Source organism: Athene noctua, chromosome 12 (assembly GCF_965140245.1).
Source record: "Athene noctua chromosome 12, bAthNoc1.hap1.1, whole genome shotgun sequence".
NCBI lineage: Eukaryota > Metazoa > Chordata > Aves > Strigiformes > Strigidae > Athene > Athene noctua.
Window position 1 is genome coordinate 6945287 of NC_134048.1, and position 26722 is coordinate 6972008.

General features: G+C 36.6%; 1 protein-coding gene across 1 annotated transcript in view; it reads right to left on the reverse strand.

The window, feature by feature from the left end:
• Positions 1-26722, reverse strand: part of DOCK2 (dedicator of cytokinesis 2) — a 197500-nt gene that overhangs the window by 141986 nt on the left and 28792 nt on the right. The window contains exons 21-25 of the mRNA XM_074916479.1: positions 26455-26555; positions 22770-22904; positions 18746-18854; positions 11121-11191; positions 10359-10465 (exon numbers count right to left, since the gene is read on the reverse strand). Of these exons, the coding sequence (XP_074772580.1) occupies positions 10359-10465; positions 11121-11191; positions 18746-18854; positions 22770-22904; positions 26455-26555 (523 nt within the window). The remainder of the gene's footprint in view (positions 1-10358; positions 10466-11120; positions 11192-18745; positions 18855-22769; positions 22905-26454; positions 26556-26722) is intronic.

Below are 26722 nucleotides of genomic sequence, written 5' to 3' on the forward strand. Positions count from 1 at the left end.
CCGCCATCCTCCCCCCCCCCCAACATTTGGGGGAGACACATGGCAGAGGTTGGGGGGGTAGATGTCTATTTAAGTACTAGCTGCTTTTTTGCTTGATAAATGATGTGATAACATTGCCAAAGACAGAGATATCCTCCTTCTTAATGCTCAAACCCATGAAAAAAACAACTTGTTCTGACTGGCTTTTTTTCTAGAAGCCAGAATAAAACATGTGCTTCTCCAAATTGTATTTGAACACATAAAACATCAGCATACAGCTTAAGCATCTTGCATTTATTTCATCAAGGTCTGTCAAAATACATATTGTTCTATGTACTTAACCAACCCCAAATTCCAACACACTTCTCAGAGAGAAGTTCCTTGGTAACACCTTCCTGAATAAGGACAGATTAGGTAGATGCATTTTCATAAAACATTAAGTAGTTACATGTTTTTGCTTTTGGCTTTAGTTGTTTTTGGTTTTGTTTTTTAACACCTCTATTCACCCTGTTCTCCTTCAGAAGATATTTAATGATTTCCTCTGTACCAGGTAAGTGAAATTCAAACGCTAAGTCATTAATGCAATAATGTCATTAAAAAAGACATTTGGGTCTCCTTCAGCAAAAATCACACACGGGCTTCATTCCTGACTGCCTCATACGTGCAGCCAAAATGGTAATAAAGATTTAACACCACTTTTGTCTCCCTTAGGAAACACTACTCTCAATTCCCTGGCATGCCTGTAGTCATATCCATCTGTTAGGATGGCTTCATGCCCACTTAAAAACTGGCATGCCAATTTAGTAAGGACATAGGTGTCATCTGAATACAGATTTAGAGCAAAGCCTTAAAAATAAAATCAGTGAACAACATTCTTTCAACAAGGAGAGACTTCTGATGGCAGTCAGTGCTCAATTAAAGCACCATGCTTCTTCACAAAGGACATCTGTTCACAACTGCAGGCACCTTTATCAAAAGTATTTCTTCTTCGTTACTTGCTATTTAACTTTTTGCTCGGAGCCCATAAGTCATTAATTTAAGATTGCATATATTTTATTTTTTGCTAAATCTAAATTTAAATGCCACAGTTTAGATAAGAGCCACAGAAAGGGAAGTTACCACAGGTCACCTACAGACTCTAACAGCACTGTAAGATGCAAATTCTTTTTGTCTCCTGGAATCTACTACTAACATTGGAAGGAGCAACACAGTGGTTAATCCGGTGAAGCCCGCACACAACACTGCTGCTGATCATCCAAAGCAAGTAAGGTTAGATACAGAATAGGTACAGCATTAACAGCCACAGCACACCAATGTGACCAAGCATGACACTGAAGAATACATCTATGTCCCAAATTCAAGGCATATCTTCAAGTTCCTCCACTCCTCACAGGAGCTGAGTAATGGCACGTATTTGAAGCAGCCAGAGCAAGATCTAACACTATCATTGCTGTAGCCAAAACAGCACTTTAAGTGTTCAGTGCCTTTTCCAGTTTGCAATCATTACAGTCTGTCAGCCTGCCATGAATACTTGTCAGCATATCCTCTCTGGCAGATTAAAAAATTTACCTTGTGTTTGAATTACGGAATATCAATGAATTCAAACTTGCATGTTTCCACAATTCATTTCACTGATACACACAATTTTGCTAAACTAACAGCTTCATCTCAACTTCTGTAATACGTCTTTGTTTTCTTTTCTACTTAAAGTAGTTGTAAACACACGGGTTTTACACATACATTTAGTAGTTCACTATCAAAACTAGTTCACCTAACTTGATTCATATTTCCCTCCACATATATTTTGAAAAATCTTGATAATAACTAAAAAAACTGCCACAATGGGTCACGTCTAACAAGAAGTTACCAGTAGCATGTCACCTACTCCTCCATAAACAGAAGAAAGTAATGGCTTTAATCTACATGTGTTCGTCACAAATGTATGCAGGTAAATACCTACAGATATGCATATGCCATCCTTATCCATATCAAAATACTGCAGGAATAGAGCTAGCAAAAATACATACAGGATGTGAAGTGATGCTTTAAAGGTACCCCTAAAAACACTACTGCATATTATAAAAGGAGGAAGGGGAAAAAAACCAAACCAAACCAAAACACAAAAAAAATTACCCTCTGAAGTATGTTTCTTAAATGAACCTTTTCAAAGCTAAGTACAAACTTCAAGAAAGAATCCACAGGAAAGATTTTTGTGTTTGAATAGAGAATAGTTTTAAAGGATTTGTGACTATTTTCAATTTTTTCCCAATCGCTAAAAATAGGAGAGTCAAATGCATTAACAATCTCCTACGTTCAAACATTTTAAAATGTTTAGAAGTGTTGAAAACAATGCAGGAAAACAATTACAGAAAATCAAAAATAAAATTTTGGCTTTAGAACTTGTATCAGTAAGAAAATAACCCAAGATTACAAGAATAGTTAAAATCAATATCTGTAGCTCAATTTCATTAATAATAATTAAACTGAAAGATGCTTAATCAGAAATTAGTGGTCCTTCTACTTTTTTTAACACTTTTCATAACAGGTAAAAACAATACACTTTTTTCTAAATCTTTAATTGGGTTTCATATAGGATGTTTGGAAATTAATTTCCATTTTGTAATGTGATTTTCATTGTATATGTTTCAGGAATAGTACCTTCTCGACTGGCATACTTTTATATATTTTTGAAAAGCTCATGTTATGAACTTTCATGCTGTATAATTAAATTATAATATAAACTGTGTTTTTGACAAATTTTGGAGGTTTGAAGTTCAGATGACAAAACAGCAATTTCGACAGATCTACTTCTATGAGTTCAAACTTGGACGTAATGCAGCGCAAGCTGCTCGGAACATCCATGAGGTATATGGCCAGGGAAGTGTAAACGAAAGGACAGTGCGACTTTGGTTCCAGAAATTTTGACGTGGCAATTTCAACCTTGAAGATCAAGAAGGTCGCAGATGTCCTTCTGCTATTGACGATGAGGAATTGAAGGCTCTGGTGGAAGCAGATACACGCACAACTGTTCGAGAACTTGCAAAAGAACTCGGGGTAAGCATATCAACTGTTTCTGAGCATCTGAAGAAGATTGGAAAGTCGAAGAAGCTTGACAAATGGGTGCCACACGAACTGAATGAGAATCACAGAAATAGCTGTTTTTAAGTGTCATTGGCGCTTCTTTTTCGCAACCAGAACGACCCGTTTCTTGACCGTATTGTGACGTGCGACGAGAAACGGATGCTCTACGATAACCGGCGACGATCGGCTCAGTGGTTGAACCGCGATGAAGCTCCGCAGCACTTCCCAAAGCCGAACCTGCACCAAAAGAAGGTCATGCTGACTGTCTGGTGGTCTGCTGCTGGTTTAATCCATCACAGCTTCCTGAATCCGGGTGAAAAAACCACGGCGGTGAAGTACGTCCAGCAAATCAATGAAATGCACCAGAAACTTCAACAGCTGTGCCCAGCACTGGTCAACATAAAGGGTCCAATCCTTCTCCACGATAACATGTGGCCACACGTTGCACTTTCAACGCTGCAACAGTTGAACGAGCTGGGCTACGAAACTCTGCCTCATCCACTGTACTCACCAGACCTCTCGCCCACCAACTATCACTTCTTCAAGCATCTCTACAGCTTCCTGTGCGGGAGACGCTTCAGAAACCAAGGGGAGGCTGAAACTGCCTTCGATGACTTCATTGCCTGCAGAAGTCCAGAATTTTATGCAGCCAGAATAAATATGCTTGTTTCTCGTTGGCAAAAATGTGTTGATTCTTATGGGTTTTATTTCGATTAATAAATTTTATTCTGAGCTGAGATATGCCACTTCAAACATACAGGTTGAAATCATCAATTAATTTCCGAACAGCCCATAGAAGAGAAAACAGACTTGATGGTGAGTACACACCACTATTTTAACTCTAAAATTTTTCTTAGTTGACCCTGACTTGCACATATCTGAAATCACAACACGGACCTAGAGCTGGATCTTTAAAATATTAAAAAAAAGAACAAAATCAAACATTATATTTCTTGTGAAACACAGGCACTGTACAACACAAGCTTGCATTTCCTGACAAATCATTGGCTACATAATGAATTCAAACCTTTAGAAAGAAGAATTCCAAAGAACATGAAAGTACAAGTCACTATCTTTTTCAGATAGAAAAGTTCATTAGTCTAGCAGGACAATCTTAGATTGCTGAGGCTCTACTGCATAAAAACAGAACATTACCAAACCCACTTGCATTCCCTTGATGCTATTTACAGTTCACCTATTGCATTCTATTTTATTGGTTCCACTTAAATTTAATATTACGGTATTTAAGATCATAATTTAATTGAAAAGATGCCATAGTTTAACCTGTATATATTTAAGAACACACACACAATATTCATAGCACAGGACCAACCTACTGATAGTTTTTTCCCAGCTGCACCTCAAAAATTTAGGACACATTTATATGTACACTACTTAAAGAATAAATATCTGGCCAAAATCTTTGCTCTTCTAGATCACTAACACATGAACTACCAATAGTTTTCAAGCAGTGAAATCAAAGAACCATAGTACTTCACAGGTAAAACTCAGTAGTGCACACATGAATGTTAGGAAATCAGATTAATTATGGGTGCATGCAAGTACCTTTCCTGTTTAAACAATAGTACAATAGAAAGATTTCTTCAGTTAAGAAAAAAAAATTACTAGTCTCAGCATTTCTTCTGGCATCTGTCACATTAACCCCTACTGCTAACATATGTCTCTTGCTGAGGTTCTTCCAAAATCAGCAAGTGGTTTGCATATGCTGAACATGCGGTAGCTATGTCTACAGCCACAGCGAGTAGAGGACCTGGATTTTGAGCCAAGAAACTGAAACTCTGTTCCCACCCTTGCCAGTGACCATCTGTGTGACCTACTTAAGAGTTTATGTTCTTTGGAGCAGATCTCTGCTACAGCACAAACTCCCCATCGGGAGCAGACCTCTAGAGGATACAGTCAAAAGCAGCAGTGTGAATACATACACATTTTATATCCATTTCACACCAATATAACCCAATTCTCCCAAGGGTGATTTGCAAATTTCAGCATAATGTCAGTGAATATTCCATGATCAGCTTAAAAATAAAAGTCTAGCTCCAAATACTATAAGCTCAGAAACACTTACTACAATAAAAATTGCATGTAATTTGTGAACATTAAGATAAATCTTAATTTGGTGATCTCTCAAAAATGGAGAGATGGTCAGGGAATTCTGGCAATAGGTTGCATTAAAAAAAAATGTGATGCCTCAAAAGTAGTTCTACATAGCAATGAAGCATTTCTATCGAAACTTTTCTTTGGTAGGTCCAATAGAGAATTTCACAAGAGGGAGAGAATAATCCATTACATCCCACTATACAAGGGGAAAGATATATGACAGGAGACAGTTTCTTACATCATAAATGAGACTCTGCAATCCTATTAGGGGGGCTTATACAGGACAAGACAACCATTTGTTTCCCTCTGATATTTTAAAATAATGAATTATTGAGTGATCTAAAAGAAAAATGTCAAAACTTAAGTTTAAGATTTCTTGTCCTCTGACCAGGAAGGACATAATGTTGTTGGAAGACCACACTGGATAAACGTGTGTGCATGTGCTCACACATCCTCTTAGAATGTTCCTAAACATGAGGGTGAAAATACACAAGCAGTTGAAAATCATCAGTCTTCCTACATTCAGCCACTCAAACACCTGAACCACCATAACCTCTCTGAGCTGTATTCTAGTTAGAGTGGGAACAAGAAATCAAAGCCTTAACAAAAAAATCTGTCAATGTAATTTAAAGGCTTGTAAAAGTGTTGTAGTACTGTGGGGCTTTTGAAGACCAATTACAGTAGCCGTCAACAGGACTGTGCATCCTATCTGATGAATGCAGTCTATTCCATGGCACTCTACAGTGAAAACTTTTGAATGCCTGAGAATACATACCAATAAATTCAGCTTAACCTCAAGGCTTCCAACTTCAGGTTCATGTGTAACTTAGTTAATGAAAACAAATATATTTTTGAAAACACATTTTTAATGTTTTCACAACTCTACTTCCTTAGAAAATGCTGTAAACATCAATGGGTAAAGAAAAGGAAATACCGATACATGAAATCCAATTAAATTATTAAGACAATACCACTGGGAATGGAAGAAATTGAATTTAACTGTAACTGTAATGAACTACATGGAAAGAGACTAAATATTAGAGCCTGGAGGAAACATGTATAATTTGAAACACACGCAAATTAATAGACTTCATTGTAATTAGCAATATAGTTAAATATATTCCATATTCATGGCAGAAAAAAAATACTACCTGTTCTAGATAAATGTGAACTTTAGTTAATGATACTGTTGGCAATCTTACCTTAATTATCATGCTGCATCCTATTTTGCGATACGCTACATATGCTTTCATTCTTGTAAATTACCTTCCACCTCATTGCTTCGAGTAATGAATCAGGCATTATCTACAGCCTACAAACACAGTTGTTCTCTACCCAATTAATTTTAGAATCAATTGATTTTAATGTAGAGCAAAAAAAGCATTTTTGGAATTTTCTATTTTAAACCACAGCAACGTACAAGAAAAAAGCCATTTGCTATTTACTGTGCATGATATTAAGATAGCACAGTACAGAAACTTTCTCACAGTACTATACCAGAGATAATTAAATTGTGTATTGGTCTTTTCACATTCTTCAGTGCCTGCACTTAAAGACATTGTGGACTTTACCCGATGGTAATTACAACCTGAATCCAAGCAATATGAAAACGAAAGATAAATGCAAATAATCAGAAAATAGCTGTTAGTTATAAAACACCCTGTGATTATCCCAAAGCTGATTTTCTGTCATTAGTAATGTACGGGTAGGTTGGGTGAAAGGCAAGTTATGAAAATCATCACCCAACTTTATGACTAAATGCCCTAACAGATACTCGGGTAACATCACTGAGGCAACCATAACACTGTTAGGTAGCCATGCTAAGTGTTAGAGGAACGACAACTTCATCATGGAATGGTCTCATAAAAAGGGAAATAAAACTTTCAAGATTCTATTTGACCCTGACTGTGTTGCACTGAGGATGGTGAAAAGGTATGCCTGCCTGCATGCCCGCCCCCCCGAGGAAAAAAAAAGAGAAAAAAAAAAAAAAAGGGAAATTGTCAGGTTCAGTTATGTATTAATTTTAAACTCTATAATGACAGCAAGAAGCAGTTTTACCCCGTCACGTCATCAAAATACTGAAGTATGAAATCTTTAAATGAATATTCTCTAGTTAACAAAATATTCTCTGGTTAGCAGTATCACAACATTAGTCACTGCTTTTTCACAGGACAGTCTCCTGGTTTAAACTAATAATTAAAAAAAAAAAAATCAATCTATTACCCTAGGCTCCCCTAAAAACAACAGCATCTAAGTATTATTATATAATTATATGCCAAGTATTACAGCAAAAACATTTTAAGGCATGTCTTGCATATGTAATCACCATAAGCATTTGAAGTTGTGGATTTCTACATATTATCAAACACACACACTCTAACTGTCAATTACTAGTGCAAGTTTGGGTCACAATGACCTATTCAGATATAAAAGATCCAGTGCAAAGCAGCTGGGCTAGCAAATGGTGTAAGTATTATATGCTGCCTTTACGGTCTTAGCAGCTTGGTTTTGCTGGCAAGTGTTTGATGTTAGAAGAAAATAGCACAGAGAAATTTTGGATATTATTTATATTTTTGATTTATAAATTTAAGACTAAATGAAGACTACCTGTCTGGGAAAAATTAAAATGTATCAATTATCTGGTCAGCAGTATACAAACAGCACCATTCATTGTTTTTATAAAAGCTCCTCAGAGTTAGAAATCCTCTTAGCAAAATTTCTTATTCATTATAACCTTAAAATACAGAAACAGAAATCATACACCCTTTTCATAATTTACAACAAATCCATGATATACCAGCTATATATTTCAAGACACAGACAAGCTGCATTTACAAGCAAGCAGCAATCTATTATTATTATTATTTATCTGCAAGCAGTAAAAGCTTTACAGCATAGACCATAGCTCACGCAAAGGCTGACTTTGGTCCATTCAGGCAAACACCTGAAATGAGGACCACAGTAAACAGACTCTAATAGTAGCTTCTTTGGAATCCAAAAACCCACTCTCCTGGGGCATACATAAATGTGGAAGAAAGGAGCTGTGGTATATATAATAAAAGGACTAAGATGCAAATCAAAAGAATTGTGAAGCACACAGGTTATTGTATGCTCAACTCTCTTCCCTCTGGATCTTTATTAGGGCTTTATTCCTTCATATACCAGCATGGGATCTGCTGTCCTGACCAACACTCCTGATACACCAACCTATAACAAATGTATTTCAATGAGACAGGTTCCTTTAAAGAAAAATTATCAAACCATTGTTATTCCACAGCAGTGTCTGCTCTTATTCTCTGTCTTCTAAAAATCTGAGGCAAAACAATAAGGAGTTTTTCTTGCAGAAAAATGTAGTTGACTTGAGACTCATGTATCACAATAAAAGCATAAAAGTTAAAGAGGAAGATTAAAACTAATACTAGAATTAACTGGTTTGTCTCTAACTGTTTTTGCAGATAGCAAAGCAGTGGGTTTACCAGAGATGAAGCATAACTTTCATAACCTGAAAGTTTAAGCTGGTATCTTATATACCTACAGTTTGCACAGGAGATTGTTACTAATGCATACATACACCAAAACAAACCCCAAAAGGTTATAGCTCACACTTAATTTCTCAGTATTAAACACAATCAAGGTGATTGACTGAATTCTAGTAAGATCAAGAGTTCAAGACAGTGCATTACGTTAACTCCAAGAGTCTTTCAGTCTTGCAAGAGGTTATTTTTCCTTCTGGTCTAACTGCTACTCACAAGATGCAGAAATAAAACTAAGACTGAAAATTCTGGTCGTAGAAGCAGCAGCAGTAAAAGCAACTGGTAATGCATGATATATCAGACTGTACTTAAAAAATACAAATACAGTAAACTACTGGAAAAAATTTGTGAATACAGAATTAGATCTGTTTGAAAATTAACTCATTGCATGTGCTCTTAATAGCCTGGACCAGTGTCTGCAGACACACAAGCTACAGCTTCTTAAGTTCCACTGATACAAGCAACCTTGAGTCTTAAACATGGTTTTAAAAAATAAAATTGCAGTGGATGACCATGAAATTATTAACATAAATATAGATTAAAACCTTAATAATTTTATCTAAACAATAAAACTAACTACATTATTTTCTTGATTTTGTCTGGGAAATCTGGAGTGGTCTCAAACCACAACAGACACAGTTAATTATTGTTACAGCTCACAATATACATATCAATCTCAATAGAATCCAAACCAGGTCTTAAAAAAAAGTTGAATTTTTATCCATCCTAGCTAGTTACAACTGCATCACTCTTCTGGCAACACAGAGCAATGAGATGAGTAAAGAAATCCTCTCTCACTCTACTCATGGTCATTACTATTTGACAGTACAGCAGGGGGTAGCAAGTTCCTAGAATCACCCGTACGTTGCCAGAAACTGAAATTCTGACAAAATAGATAGCCATCTGAGTAGCTCGTGTGCTTTTCGAAGTTCTAGAGGTCTTTTACACAGCAGGAAGATGCTGAGGGAGAAGCAAGCCATCTGGTCCACAAGAGAGAAGACACTGCTTAACAGAGAAGATGAAGTCAACCATGTAAAACTGGGCTTCTCTGCTAGGACTCCTTCAGAAAAAATTCCCTTTCTGTGATTGTATGAAGAAAAACTACGTACAAGGCTGATAAAGACATTACAGTATCACTTACCACTCTTCTTCTGAGAGTGGAGAAATACACTAAGTTCTGATAAATATTAAGAAACATCATAATTCCTATAAACAGAGATGCTGTGTTGCAGCTGAGCTATGCTACAGCACAATCAGACTTTTTTCCTCTGCTCAAGCAGAGGCCTTATATAACATAAACTGTGTTCACAAGGTTTCATCTCATGTTCCTATTGCACTATAGATCTTACAAATGGGTTGAAAGAATATATATAGGTCCATCCATCCAACCATTATATCATATGAAAAACAGACAAAACTGGTCCTCTAAGACCCACCTGGTCCTTGTTCTAGGCTAGCAATCACACCTTACACAATAGCTGTCTTGTACAAAGAGGTGAATCCTCTCCAGAGGTCAGACTTCTGGTATTCACACCCTCTCAGTATTAGTTTTACTCATTTCAAACACAAATTGCACAAACCATAAGTCAGTCAACATTCTCACACCTCACCTATGTATTTTAAGCCTTAAAGACATTTTATATTTACCTTGTTTCTTAAAAAGGTTGCTGCGTACTATTTCCTTCATGGACTGCACTTTCTGCTTCTGTAATTTCACTGGTGGAATGCAAGTGTAAAATTCATATAGTAGTTGGCTGCAAGTAAAGGAAAACTGTCATAAATAACACATGATGAATTCATCTGTGCGATAATAAAGACAAACAGAAAAAGCAAAAGATCATATATTTCTAAACATTTATTTTTAAGACTTATCTACCATATCACAAAAAAATGACAAGAGATCAGTAGCAGGTTGGAAAGAAACTTTCAAAAGAAACAAGATGAGAATGAACTAGATTTTGGCTATGTTTACAAATGTTTGTTACTTTCCATTCTTTTCAATGGACTAAAGATATTTTTGTGTGTGGTGGAGGCAATTTATCTTTGACAAATAAAGATAGATCCTTATTTCTAACTGCTAAAACCAGTTTTGGTTTTCTGGAATAGGGCTCATTCAAGGGAGGGACAGGGAGAGAAGAAGAGAAAAATACAAAAGATTGTTCTGCTTGCTCATTTTATTCACTGTGTTACTGCTTAAGTATTGGGCCCTTGTAATGAATTCTGTCATTACGTAAGTCAGATGAGATCTCCCTGTTAAAAAAAATACACCCAGAGTTCCACCACTGTCTTGATCAGTAGAAACTGGCATAGCTTTGTTGCCATAAACCAAGCAGTATGATTTCATGGTTGACAGCAATGATACGTTGCATACACTGTGACACAGATACTAAATGTTCAAAAGCAGCTCACCTCAGTAACTTGGCATCAAAGACCATTTCAACATCATGAAGAACTGAGGGTATGTACTTCAAGGCAGCAACCTGAATTGATATATAGACTGTGTTAATTTTGTATGTTTATCTGCATATACAGCATACAAACAATACAGAACACACCACTGAAACAGATGCACATAAACCAATGATAAATTTGGATTTTTTTCCTCAGAATGAAATTTCACATCACATTTGAGTATTAATTACACCACAAAGTACTAGTCACACAAGAGCTCCTATGCTGATGATATGAAGATGAACATAAATACAATACCAACAAGTGGATCATATTCTCTTCATAGACCAGTAAGACTCATTATGATGCAAATATGTAAACCAAGTACTAATCAAAGCAGGAGATTTTTGATCACACCTTGTATTGATTCCATCCCAGAAACGTGCCATGCAGGAGGCAGAAGTCAGGATAACACTCATCTGTCCACCTCAAAGCTATGCTTTCCAGAAGAGATGAAATGGAGCATCATCTCCCTAACCAACCATCTGCAGCTAAGCTATCTGCTGGTTTATGTTACCCTATCGATTTCTGTGGTGCATTTTGACAGTGTAGTGGATCAATCAAACCTTAAAAGATGACAAGGGTAAGAAAGAGACACATGCTTCTATTCTTACATGGACAAGAATACTTAAGCAGGTGACTTTCAGGCTCAAAATAATCAGTAACATTTAAGGTTAACATCCTTAAAGACTAACTTGCAGTACTCTGTGTCATAAAATCCCTTTGCAAGTTGAAAGCATTTAGCCTCTCTAATACCTTTTGAAAGCACACAAAGCAATAAAAAGCGAAAACATTAAACATATTTAACACTTCCCAGGATACTGTTCACTTGTTCTGCCTATGCTTTAGATATTAAAAAATGCTCACAAGGATTTTTACGTTCACAAAGTGACCTGTGACTTATCTTCCCACTAACAAGCCTGTATTTCTCAAATACTGTACATATCCAAAAGGATATGACGTGCTTCTTAGCTGACAGCTGTAATAAATTGCAAGCAAAAATAGACTCTGTGGTTTTAAAAGTATTTTTGGTAAAGTGCCACATAATTTGTCAAAAAGGAGAACCTAGCCACACTGAAATAGGTCTGAAGCAGGGCATCAGTCTCTTCCTTCCCTCCCATCTTCCTATTTCAATAGGTCACCTACAGTAGATCCTTTTCATGGAAGTTCCAATCTAAATGTGCTGTGTCATCACTGATTGCCAAAAGAAATAACATCTATGGATAGTTATTTACCTTAAACAAATCAGCTCTTTCCTCTGTTCTTATTTCAGATGAAAACCAGAATGTCTTTTTGCCAAAACCACTTTTACCTATCTAAAAATTTGACCACACCATCAATTTTTGGTTATTGTGCATAAATTCTTTAGCAAAAAGCTATAGTTAATCTCTGTTGTCATTAGGAACTTACAACTGAAGAATCATATCAATTACATTTGCATGCTGCTATAAAACCAATCATAGAAAAGAGAAAGAATTTATGATGTTTTCAGTTTGACTAACCTCTTCTTGGTCTAGATTATGAGAATTACAAAGGCAATAATACACTACAATTTTAGGGTGTAATTTCCAACTAACATTTTGTTGAAAACTATGTTAGAGGCATGTGAAGTCTTCTATCACTCACATACCTCTATTTTTCACAATAAGCCTCTTCTACCCATGATGCATCCTGGGTTAGTAAAAAAATTAGAACCAATCCCAAAACTATGCATTACATGGACCCTTATCGTCTTTTCTTCAAGATAATATGGTGGATGCTACAGGACTGATTATCCAATAAATGCATGCCAAAATCGCACAATTTCTTTTCACTCAGAAAACTATTATTTCCTCAGTACCTAACACCACAGTGCTTCTACACTGAAACTTTCAACAGAGATGGAACAGCCACTCAGGAAGAGGCTTAGAATGAAACCCAGCTAGGCTCAATACATCTCTATCTCTACACAGGAAACTCCTTGTTAAAAACTTCATGTCTTCTTTCTTGGGGGTAGTGAGGTTAGAATGAAGACAATCAGAGCACAGCTTTTGTTGGTTCTCATTTAGACCTTCTAAAGACGATAAAGCTATGATTTCATTTCTATGAGCTTCCACTGTAGTAGTCAACTTTTAAAAAAAGAGAGAACTATTCAGGTCTTCATTCAAAATTAATTTAGTCTGCAGCAAGCGTGTACACAGTATTTCAAACTGGCTCAATGCCGGCTTAAGATGACTTCAGATAAAGTCAGTCCTCTGCAGACCTGATCCCCCCATTCATACACAAACCTGGGAAGGTCAAAGGAGTGTTTAAAAGCTGTTGTCACTTCCATAAAAAGATTTTATCTTCTACTGATCTTAGGCTTTATTAGCTCTTTGAAACAGGCTGGGGAAAAAAGTTATTTTTCTTAAAAAAACAACACTGTGAAACACTGGAGCGATTTAAAACACCCATGCCTGTGGTGGCCTTGAAACTCATCCTAGCCCTAGTTTTACTTCAGCAATGTGTTGTCCTTGGTCTTCATGCCACAAATACTGTACGGAGATACTATACAACAGCAGCCTCTGAATTTCATTTTACACCACTTCACAGCTACTGTGAAAGATGTTTAATAAAGGACAGGGCCACCAGTGGCCACAAAATATTTCAAGCAGTGCTCCACTGACACTTGGTCTATTGTGCTGTCTGCCTTCCCACACATCCCCTCTTCTACACTTATATGAGGAAGGAAATGGGAAGGATATAGCTACCATTTCTTTACAGATCTGCAGTACAATAGCAAGTATATCCCCTGCATTATTTTAAAGTCCCGAGTTTCGTTTGCAGTAATTGCTTCAAATGATGCACGATGGACACAATTGAGCACTGCCCTTAATGAAGTCATAAAAATCTCCTAGTAAGCAGTACAAGATGTTCTGCATTCTTCAGACCTTAGAGATTAATTTTTTAAGCAGGACACAGGCAAACCCACAGCACTGTAGAAAATTATTTCTTAAATACACAATATACTGTTAAATTTATCTTAACCTTTACTCCTGAACAAGCTTATTTTCTTAGTTGCCCTCTTTTGCAACATTACATTATACATATTCATGAAACTGAAGTACTCAGGAGATGAAAAGAATATTCAAAGAAATCATCGATGCTCTGTTTCTTAGCCTAATTTTATTTGCTATCACAGTAACTTTAACAAGCTCCTCTATTGTACACCCTAGTCAAAGCATCACTGTCAGTACCTTTCAAGCTTTATTCTCTCATAATTAACCTGTGCACCTCTGTACAGTTTTAAGTTCTTTGAATCTACTGCAGCAGTGTGGATAGGTCAAAAACATCTGGGAAAGAATGAGATGATAAAGGTAGCATCTTCATATTACATTATTTTCATACTTTTCAATGCCACAGACTTTCTTCTTCCTGTGTTGCCATGACCTTGAGAATATTTCATATGAAGTTTCTGAAAGAATGCAAAGAATTAGGAGTGCTACTTTCTAAAATCAGTGCCTAGGAGTAAGCTGAGTATAGCTGACATTTGCAACAGACAAGACCATCTGTAGGTCAAATATAACGTGTCAGTTGGAGGACAGAACAGTTTTTGGAAAAAAAGATGGGACTTGGTTTGTAATTTAAGGTTAAGAGCACAAGCTTGTCAATGAAAGGGCACACCCACAGACTACAAAATGGACAGCAACAGTATGACCTTACAAAAACATGTAATCTGAAATTTTAAAATAATTAATCAAATTTTATTCCCCAGATATAGAGGCTGATTTACACAGACACAAACCATATCTGCAGAAAATGATGGGTCTTTCCCTGAGAGGTCAGAGAAAACAAAGAAGGTACTAACACTTCCCTACTCCCCCTTACCCCCAGATTATCTCTTGACCAAACTACTGGCATGTTGTGGAAGTTTATTTCCAAGTTTCCAGATTCCAAGAAATCTATCTTCAGAAGTACAGACTTTAGGAAAAAAATATCTAAGTACTACAAAAATTCATCAGCAATGGCTACAGAGAAAAAACTGATAAATGAAATACAGCTGTAACATCATCCCTGCCAAAATAAGTTTTGAAAAAGTTTAGGTTTAGTATCTAAGAAGATCAGTGCCACCACCAGAAAGTCAATATAAGTTATGAAATTACTGTTTTAAATAATTACAAGAAAAAACTATGAAAAGTCTCTTAACAGGAGGAATCTTTACCCTGCACATGCAAACTGATACTTGTACTAGTCAATTTATAACATTCCAATCTCTACTACAAAGGACAATCTCTTTACAAAGTAACACCCCAGGACCTGAAAACAGGTCACTCTCCAATTCATATGGTTGCCTTTTAAAATCAGCAAAGTTAGGACATTGAAATTATAATCCTACTTGTAGTAAAATTACTTCATGCAGTGCTGAAATTGAGAAACATTCTGTTTACCAACAATAAACGAACATTTCAGTCTTCAGCTTTTCAAAGCTTACATAAATAGTACTGCAAAACAAACCAGATATCTACCCTTCTCAAACCTCAGGCAGTAAAGTAAGTCAAAGCATCTATCCACTTCAGCCAGCTTTAAAACAAGAGACTGAAAAGCTAGATTTTTTCACTTTTTGTAAACTTATACAGCATTTAACAGATTAGGAAGATATCACTCAGAAGATAAAAGTTAAATTGAAACAATAAAGTGCTTCTGGCACTGACTAGGCTGTTTCACATGACATGCAATTTTATAAACAATATTTTCCTGACTGAATAAATATTCAATGCAAGTCTGATTGCTATCGATAACAAGTGACTGGGAAATTACTACGGACTAAAATACTCAGTTCCAAGTTTTAATAATAAAAAAAAAAATCATTAGCAGAGACCAACAGACCTTTCAGGTTTCAAAATAATTCTTTAAATCTTCTAAAGCTAAACCTCATAGGTATTTGGACAACCAAGGGTGGAATAAGAGTTAAGAATTCACATTCTGAGGATCTGCAAACTAGTTCATAGTTCATTTTAAGTTTCAATATCCCTAGAAACCCAATTACTTTAACTTTCTACAGGGCTCCTAAAACTTTATTCTCTTGTATCTTCAGAGTGTAAACCACTTGAACTCATTCAACTGATTCTACCAATCTATGTTTCACTTTATCTCATGTCAATAATTTCAAATTTGACAGATTAAGGCTGTTTTGATATTCTTATTATTTGTCTATTTTTCCAGTAGATTGTGAAATTTCTGGGTATGCAAAGTGTAACACCTATGGAGTCTCGTGTGTTTGTAGTATCTCTGAATAACCACCTGTCCCTTACCATGCAAAGTTAATTTTGTACTACTATATCTATCACTGTCACCCCCAAACTTAATATGGGGGCTGGGAGGAAGGAAAATCAGTGTTGGTTTTAGGCAGAGAGAGACACTTATGAATGTATTTCTACCCCTTTTTGCTCCATCTCACCCAATGCAGTAACTGTCTCCATTTTTTTGACCTGTTATGGACAACTCATATCTACCTACCAGAGCAGGAATCTCAAGTACCATAATAGAAGGCTCCTCCAAATAGGCACAGAAAAAAAAAAAAGTATTGTCTGCTGTGAAAGCTACTATGACTGAGATGCCTATGGAGTTTATGATGGAGTGGGGTTTTTTAAATTTTTTCTTTCCAGCAGCTGGCACTAAACTACGGTGAGATATTTCTCATTCCATGCCTCTCCTACTAGAATTTTATAACATTAACGCAGTAATTTTTATTTACTATGTAAAACAACCTCTTTGTAGGTTTCTTTCAGGAACAGGTCTGTATTAATTATCAGGAGTGGGAACAGTAAAGTTATGATATAAACCAGTATCTCAAATTGCCATGAAATGCTTCAGCTCAAAAGAAAACTTCGAGTAGCTGTTGCAGATTTAGATACTTAAAAGCCCACTAGTGCTTGATGGTTATGAATAAATATGATCTATTTTTTATGACTGACAGCACTCATTAGAAAACCAAAATATTCATGTTTAAGATGGTATTGAGCAAAGCATAACTTAAATAGTTTGTCTATGTCTGAAATGTGTTTACATGCTCATTAAAATTGGCATAGACTTCTGTTGTTTAGCCCTTCTAAGACATGTTCAGTTGTGTTTTCAAGGTTCTCCTGTTTCTTAAGAGCATCAGCAAAGATACAGTGTGGTTTTGTTAAACAGGTATAATATTAAGAACTAGCATTAAATATGGAATTAGGGGGATCACAGTAAGCACGATCAACATTCATCAGTATATCCAATGCCATACCGTCATTAGTGTTACAACACCACCCATCAGCCATTTCACCAGTCCGCTGGCAAATCAGCCATTTCACTGCCGCTTGCAAACCCATTAATGTGTCCCAGCAACAGTTAAATAAGTAAAACTGTCTTTCACAACTATTTCTTGTCACACTCAAGAAGCAACTACTCTGCTCATTAGAGGAAGCATACATGGAAAATACCACACCACCTTTTGAGATTAAGGCAGGGAGGCATGCAGTGACAGGACATCTCCTGCAGGACAGCCTGCAAGATCTATTTGTTAACTAACATATTAATACAGTACAAGTACCACAAGAAAAAACATTATTATATAAACTACCTCTTTCAGTATTACTTTATAGTAACAGATCTTTTTCCCAAGTTTCTCCTGCTTCTGATGCAGTGTCTTTCAAATGTATAAACTATTCCCCCAAGGCCTCTACAGAATTGTTGAATAACAACACAGAGTATCTGGATGATTTTCAAATGCATTTAGAACATTACCATAATCATGGTATTATACAATTAAAGTAGTATTTACATTTTTAGCTTTTGTGCAGTTGCACATTAACACTCCATGAAAAATGTCAGATAATACATGTCTCAAGACCAGCCACCTGAGAACACAGAGACGAGACTTTTTCACTGGCTTCCACTTCTAGTTTAAGTCATAGCAAAAGGAGTCAAAAAGAGGAAAGCCAAGCCCAATAAAAAAAATGAGTTCATAATAAAGAATGTATGAAGCATCAATATGGCAGTTGTCCAATAAAATCTTCTGCTTCCTACTTTCTAGGAAGCCTTGATAGTTTTCTATTTTAATACAGAACTACATACCAACTATAAATTATGTCAATAGCTCCTTCTTTTCTAGTTCTCTTAAAACATCAGATTCTGAAGTGTTAGAATAACGAAGACTGACATGAATAGGAAACCTTGATCCTATTTTCAGCTGTTTAAGTAACATACCTCCTAAAGGCTGATACTATAAAGTTTACTTTCCAAATTAAGATGGTGGAATCCCTGTTTAGCATTATCTGAAGAAACTCAAGAACTAAACATTCAGCTCCCACTGGAGGCTTCACTTCATTAGACTCCTTGTAAAATTCCAGCATCTGTGTTTTAGTTCTTTCACACACTGCATTAATAAAATTATACCAATGTATCTTGGCCCGACCTTTTCAACCTTGGCTTCAAACCTGGTCTTCTAATAAAGGGGAATTTCAAAGAGACACAAGGGATACATTTCCTAAGAACATCTTTTCCTCAGTTTAAAAAGAACAAAACCAAAAAGCCCAGGAAGCAAAACCATTTAAAAACCAGAACCAACTTGTTTCCAAGCACACACCAACCTGCAACAAAATGGCAGTTTTATGTTGGCTTTTCATCAGGTTGTTGATGGATTCAAAGAGTCTCCTCATAGATTCTTCAAATTCTGTTTGTTCTTTTCCTTCATATAATCTGTTGAGAGATGCATTGGGTTATCCCTTCAGAATCAGAAAGTTTCATAGTCCTAAATCTAACAGATTTAACATTATTTAAAAATATGTTTTATAAGTTGATCCAATATTATGTACTTAGATATTTCACCAGTGGGTTATATCTGCTATTCACTCTATTGTGTAGAAATCCTTCAGCCTGAACACAACACGAGCATTTTCAATTTTTTTAAAAGCCTCTCAAGAATGACACTTCCCAGACTTGAGCATATAAAAAAAGTCATTTCACTTCCAAAGTGACCTTCATACAAAAAAATTTTATTTTTTCCACTACAACTGAGCTACTCTATATTTTTCATGTATTATCAGTGTTTCTTTTTTCTGCTGTTATTGCCACATTTTCAAATAGCTATTTTTACTCTCCCCACTCGCCAGTCTGTTTTTTGAAAAAAGTCTCTACTTGATGCCTAAAAGTTAAAAAGAACATTTAGATTAAGCTCATTCCATTATTTCTTCATTCCCTGTCCTAAAGTTTGAATCTTTCAGATGATCTCTCCTGAATAGTTCATACTAGCTATTAATACTAAATACTGCTTACATAAACAGTAAAAAACACTGGTGACATATTAGTTACCTGAAACAGCTGTCAAAAGGTAAAGAAAACCAAGCTAAGATAAAAGCCAAGGCAACAAGAGAAAACTAAAAGATGTGCAGGATACTGTGAACTAAATGCTGTACCTCCGACGTACTGCCTTCTCTATCTTCTGATAGAGAAAAATCCCTCTTTTTTAAGTCATGTATTCAAGGTCACATGCTTCTCTTCTCAACTTGAAACTTAAATCCTTAAGATAACTGAAGGCAAATCAAGAGATTTCATCTACAGCAAGGAAAAAATCTGCTATTTGTACAGCAACTGGCAAAAAGCTTTGAGGAAAGAAAAACACTGAGGGGTACAGGATTCGGGCCCATGGCCTCTACGCTGTTTCAGTCAATACTTGTCAATGAGATTTAAGTCAATTATGGGAAAGGAACCCCAAGATCCAAAACAGTATCTGGAGAGGAAAACAATGTTATATATATGGATACAACATACATGACACACACTACTGAGGTGTGGGAACTGTATAACGCCTACCAGAAAAAATTAGATGTGAAAGGTATCTTGAAAAAGTAAGTTTTAGTACAAGCACAACTACACAGCAAGTTCATGTTATTTATTATCAAGTGGTATTTTAGGACCATGGGTTTTGGTTTGGTTTTTTTTTAAAACATACCAGCGATTGTGGCACATGGGGGTTATTTTAAATTATTTTTCAATGGAAATTAATGACATGTAAATTGTAACAATGCGACTGTCTCAGTCTGTTTATTAAAGTTACTTGGCTAATGCGCTTACACAGCTTTTATTGACTGTAAAACACTGCTGCAAAAGTAAAATTAAGCTTCTTAAAACTATTTTTTTTATTCAAGTTGAAAATTGAAGCTTTCTTGACTAAACCTGTGGGGCAAGGAGGGAGGCAGAAGCATCACACAACATATATTAAACATGCTTTTTAAATTTATACCAGGACTAATTTAAGCCAGGTAAAATGATAATTCTATTTCCTGACTCTCCATCTAGCTTCCCTTCAGACACAACTTCTTGTGTTAAATTTCAGTTAAAATCACTTGTTCTGAAAGCAAACTTCAAGAGATTATTTTGCTTGGAAACAGCTTCATCACAACAGGGTACATGAATTTCACCATCAAAAACAACCTTAGGCAAATGAAAGGAGGAAAGAAACCATTTCATGTTTTCAGAGTCTGTATTATGTAAAACTTTGGCTAATATGTATGACCTTTCTACAAAACATAGTCACTGAACAAACAGCTGCAGGACATAATCTTAGTTCAGCTTGACTGGACTAAAAAAATTTTTGCTTTCATTACATCTCTATAACTTCAACAGAATTGAATGAATGCAAATTGAGGTAGAACTTGGTTATCTTCAATGTATCTGCCTGCCAATGAGATTAAAAATGCCTCCCATTTTATGTCTAACATTAGAAGCCATTATTCATCTCTTTCCTACATAATTTTCACTTTGTAATGTCTCATACCTTTCATGAAGGCATCTTAGTTTCTTAAGCAGTCCATCAAATTAATGAGAGAATGATCTAAAGATCTATCTCAGCTCTATTGATTCAAAATATTTGTTTCCAAGAAGGCTAATCTCAACCCTTGAAAATGAAGTATTTTAATAGTAAATTCTAACTTTTCTCATGGGAAGAAAATACATTAAGCCATTTTTTTTCCCCATATCTTCTTGTTTTTCATGAGCAGTCTGACAATAGGAAATTAACTGCAAAAGGTTAGATCACAACAGCAATAGATGGATATACAGTATCAGATGATACTGTTCACTGTTTGATTATTTTTGCCAGAGGTTATTGTTTGCACAAGCTGTTACTGCCTATAATAATAATTGTTCAGCCAAATTTAGAGTTTCAGACCTCCAGTTAAGGCATTTATAAGGAAAACCAGTAGATATGTACAGCTAATCACCTGCACATTGCAATAACCTAGTTACCCCCGACCATACAATGCACACTTTTGCTGCCAGCTAATACTAGGGATTAAAACAGAGACCAAAGTTCTCCCTGCAACAAAACCCTGCCTACTGACCTTCATCCATACAAGAAATTTCCCATAATCCTCTACACAATGCCTCCTTCCCCAAAACTCTAAATGGCCCCTTCTGCTGTGACATCTGTTAAAAAAATTTAAAATCAAGCTTTTGAACTACAATCTATATTCTATTTTCATGAGCGCCATCTCCTTCCTTTTACAGCTTTTTACGTTGTTTATCTGCATCCATCTATAAATAGTAAATTCCTAGAAACAAGAATATTTCTAAGGGACTATCTACCAGAAGCAAGTAACTTCTGAATCTTCTTCAAGCAAAATTTCATAATTCATCAAGCATACTTCATTTTACAAAACTATACACCTACATGGATTTTTTGAAAAAATGGACAGTGGAATAACAGGAAAAAAAACTGTATTAGTGCTCCCACTGAGCAAAAGACAGATAAAACAAAACACCCTGCTGTTCTCTATCTGACTGCCAATCACTTGGTCTGTGTATAGTCCCAAGTTTGCCAATGCCTATCTTCTGCCACTGCATTCCTTCAGCTGTGTAGCAGAGGGACAGCAGAACAAGTATTATAGGGAAATCAACTAAGGATAAATGGAGAAAGATGAAGCAGAAGGGAGGAAACAGAGGATGGGGATAGGCTCTGTGGGATACAGTGACAGTCCTTAAGGGCTAGGGGAGGAAGTGGGGGGTACAGTTACCATAGTGGAGTTTTTCTCCTTCCAGCCTTCATCTCCTTCATTCTACCCATCTCCCTCTTCCCTAAACCTGAATACCACTGGTAAATATTACACCTCATCTGTTTGGCTGAGCTGTACAGATCCATTGTCTCTACCCTACAAATTCCTTAACTGAAAATCTGAAACTCTCCAGTTTCAGATGGAGAGTGCTGGACAACGATTACTGAAAATTATATTATTCTATGCACAGTCTGAGCTGCTGAACACCATGATCTCAAGGACATGCATCCAGCTTCAAACCATCTGTCACAACGTTTGGCCATTCACTGGTCTTTGGCCAAGCCACCTGACACAAAATATAATCACCCTTTGAAATCAGCTGCTACTACTAAATAGGTCTCTGGAACTTACACTGTGAATCAGAAAGCATATTTCTGAAAACTCCCTCTCCAAAAAATATTTCAGCAATATGTGTATTTTAGGCTATTTGCCAGCTTTTATGTTTTATCTGTGAAAAGGAAACATACAGTTCTGTTCTGAAATCAATTTTTTCTGTTTCTCAGGTCTAGTTCTATTTCCGATATTGGACTGCTAGTTCAACGGTAATAGCTTGGGTACTTACTGTGAAAATAATGTCCTTGATCTAACAATGAACTTGAAAACATATTCCAGTGCTTTCAGAGTTCTTAGGATAGGCTCGCATTGCTCCCCTCGGCTGGAGGTATCCAAGTAAGTCTTCAAAACAGTCATTAATTTCCTGAAGATAAAAAACATTTTAAATGGTTTTTTTAATTAACTTTTCGAACTTGTTTGGCTACTCTAAATAAATACTTATGCTTACTCAAGCACACACACCAAAATGTACTACATGTATTTTTGCATTTGTTGCACAAATTCTATCATTATAAACAAATGAGGAGCAAATTCTTAACTGCACAAGCAAGAAAGCAATCTAGTATCTCAGAACACTAGCATAACATTACACAATCCTGGAAGCTCTACTACAGAAGTTTATAAAATATACACACAAGGTAACAAAACGTTAGTTCTGCCTACTTACCTTAAGTGGTGACTAAACACCAATAGATGCTCTAAATTAACTGCATGTCAACAGTAAAATATTCTCGTATGCAGCAATATCTGTTTGAAGTTACTTATTTTATTTAAACACTTCCTTGCTTTGTATCCAAAGGCAATTTTTTTGCTAAACACGCAACCTGCTAAAAAACTTCAAAAGCTTAACTAAAAATTAAGGGATTTATTTTTATATATAGTTTCATCTTAAATGATTAAATTAGACATAAGACCTACTAAAATGAAGGTAGTTGGGGTTTTTTTCTTGCATCACTACAAAAACAGAAACCTACTATCCTCTTCCCTAAACAAATTAAACCAACCAATCCAAACAAAACAATAAAAACCAAACTAGCACTTGCATGTTGATGAAACTTAACAGTTCACCACCCAGACTGATGAAACATTAGTAAGTGATCACTGGTATTCAGAACACACTTGTATGCAAATGATAGCTCCAAGAACTGCTTGCTACTGCACAGAATATATATATACATACATGTGTGTATACATATATGTGTGTGTGTGTGTGTATATCTATCTGTGGAACTGATAGACACATCCTCAGCCCAACTGCACTATCCTAACTCACATTTCAGGATCAAAATATCATGCTTTCAGCCTCTCAGTCTCCTGGGCACTCCATTCATTGTGTGTTTCCATTTACTCCTTTTTACAACTTCTAGGTATTCACAGCTTTATACTGAGTTGGGACAAAATTTATCCAACTTTTACACAAGGGCAGTCCACTCAAGGTCCCTCAGTGTCAACATTAAGTCCTCTCAGAACTCTATAGAAGATAGGTATAAATGGAAGACTATGTAGGAATTGAATAAATACTTAACATTTTGGCAAAAATACTGTTTCATAATATGGCCATAATATGTCTGTCTCCTTCCTAGCTGTGAGTTATTTATTTTGTAATTGATTCTTGAAACCAAGTAAATCTTCCATGATGTGCATGGAACCAATGATGCCAAGAAAACTCATGATTTGGGGAATGATCATAAACATTATTTTGCCTCTGCCACATCAATTAAATCATCAGAAACTTCCATTCAGGCAAGTCTTGGAAATATTTTAAGCAAATCCGGCTGTTCTGAGAGGTTCTGTACCCAAACTTCTCTTCATCCGCAATAATATAAAGCATTAAATTACATATGCTTATGACTTATGGAGTAAAGGAGGATTAAAGACGACCCTATAGCTTGTGCTTGCACTTTCTGAGGCAAATAATACTAATTTCAGCTTTCCTGGAATGTGAGAAAGGATTGATTGTGCACTACTGCCTTTCAATTCTAGAAAACTCATGTTCTAATATATGATCTGTGTGATGTTTTGTATTGAGTTGGAACTGATACAAATTTGGCACAGGACACTACAAGATATCCTCAACTGTTCCAAACCTTCAGCTAAGGTCTTCCATATATTATTCACATCCCAAATTAAAGTTCTCCTTCAATCTGACACCCCGTTAAGCTGCCAGAACAAGACTTAAGGTAAAGGAAAAAAATAGATCTACCCTGTTACAGCACTTCCCTGAGATCAGCACTAACTGAAGATGTCATTTTTCTTCATAATTGAAAGTGATTTTATCCCACCATCATCTGCATAAAGCTTTTTTAAAATAAAATAGAAATACAGTATTAAGTTTACTGTCTCCACAGTTTTTATTCTCTTCTAGGAATCCATGTCTTCCCATCTGGGCATTATCTGAAAGCTCCAAAAATAAATTTCAAAAAAACTAAACAAAACCACCAAAAGTCTGCTCACCTGTCCAATGGCATGACTACGTAACAAATACTAAGACTCCATCACACAGCAAACCATGTAACAAATACCAAAATTTCAGTTTGCTACACTGAAACCCTCCTGGTGCAACATCAGACTGAACTGCATAAGACGACCTGACAGTTCCCCAACGATGTTTTTCCCCATGAGTGAGTTTGCTGTAAAACGATATGTGAAAACCTATATAAATGGGTTGAGGACAGCCTCAACCCTTCACTTAAGGCATTTCATGTTAAGGCGAGGAACGTAAAGGGAAAGGCTTTACAGCAAAGTATCTTTTGACAGATTTGACAGGATACAGGTGAAGTGCTCAGACACAGCAAAATCCAGACAAGAAAATGAATGCCAAAGAATCATTTAACTCCAAATCAATTATTATTTCTCAAATAACTCTACTTATAATGATATGCGTGTGTGCAGCATCAAAACAACAGTCATCATTAATTACATCAGAAAAGTCACAAACAGGATTTACTTTCTTTAATGTGGCCCAAGTGAAGCCCCCAGCATTTGGCCTTACTGAAGCTCATGCAGTTGGCCGCAGCCCATCGCTCCAGTCTATCCAGATCTCTCTGCAGAGCCTCCCTACCCTCGAGCAGGTCAACACTCCCAGAGCTTCAATAAGGGCAAATGCCGGGGGCTGCCCTTGGGCCACAACAACCCCCAGCAGCGCTACAGGCTTGGGGAGGAGTGGCTGGAGAGCTGCCAGTCAGAGAGGGACCTGGGGGGGTTCATTGACAGCCGCCTGAACAGGAGCCAGCAGTGTGCCCAGGGGGCCAAGAAGGCCAATGGCATCCTGGCTTGTGTCAGCAATAGCGTGGCCAGCAGGGACAGGGAAGGGATCTTGCCCCTGTACTTGGTGCTGGTGAGGCCGCACCTTGATTCCTGTGTTCAGTTTTGGGCCCCTCACTACAAAAAGGACACAGAGTTACTCGAACATGTCCAGAGAAGGGCTACAAAGCTGGTCAAGGGTCTGGAACACATGTCCTGTGAGGAGCGGCTGAGGGAACTGGGATTGTTTAGTCTGGAGAAGAGGAGGCTGAGGGGAGACCTTATCACCCTCTACATCTACCTGAAAGGAAGCTGCAGAGAGCTGGGGATGAGCCTCTTTAGCCTGGTAGAAAGCGACAGGACAAGAGGGAATGGCCTCAAGTTGCGCCAGGGAAAGTTCAGACTAGATATTAGGAAGCATTTCTTCACAGAAGGGGTTGTTGGGCGTTGGAATGGGCTGCCCAGGGAGGGGGTGGAGTCCCCATCCCTGGAGGTGTTCAAGAGTAGGATCAATCTAGAGCTTAAGGATATGGTGTAGGTGGGAACTGTGCTAGGAGAATGGTTGGACTAGATGATCTCCAGGGTCCTTTCCAACCTAGATGATTCTGTGATTCTAATGTGATGGTGAAGGTTTAGGAAAAAAGAGAAAGAAGAGGAGAAAACAAACTTACTTGTATGCCAATGTCGCACTAAAATGCTGTTGGATATACGCTTCCAAAACAGCGTTAAAATGTTGAAACTTACGGTCTGCAATAAGTCCTATGATGTATATCTAAACAGACATGAACATAATTAGTATTTTTCATCAAGTCACATTTAAAATTTAAGTATTAGTCTTCTGAAATATTTTTGATAACCCACTACGTAAGAGTTTTTAAAGAAACTTGCTTTTCAAACAGTAATATTCCATCTGTTCTGTAGACATTTTAAGACTAATTC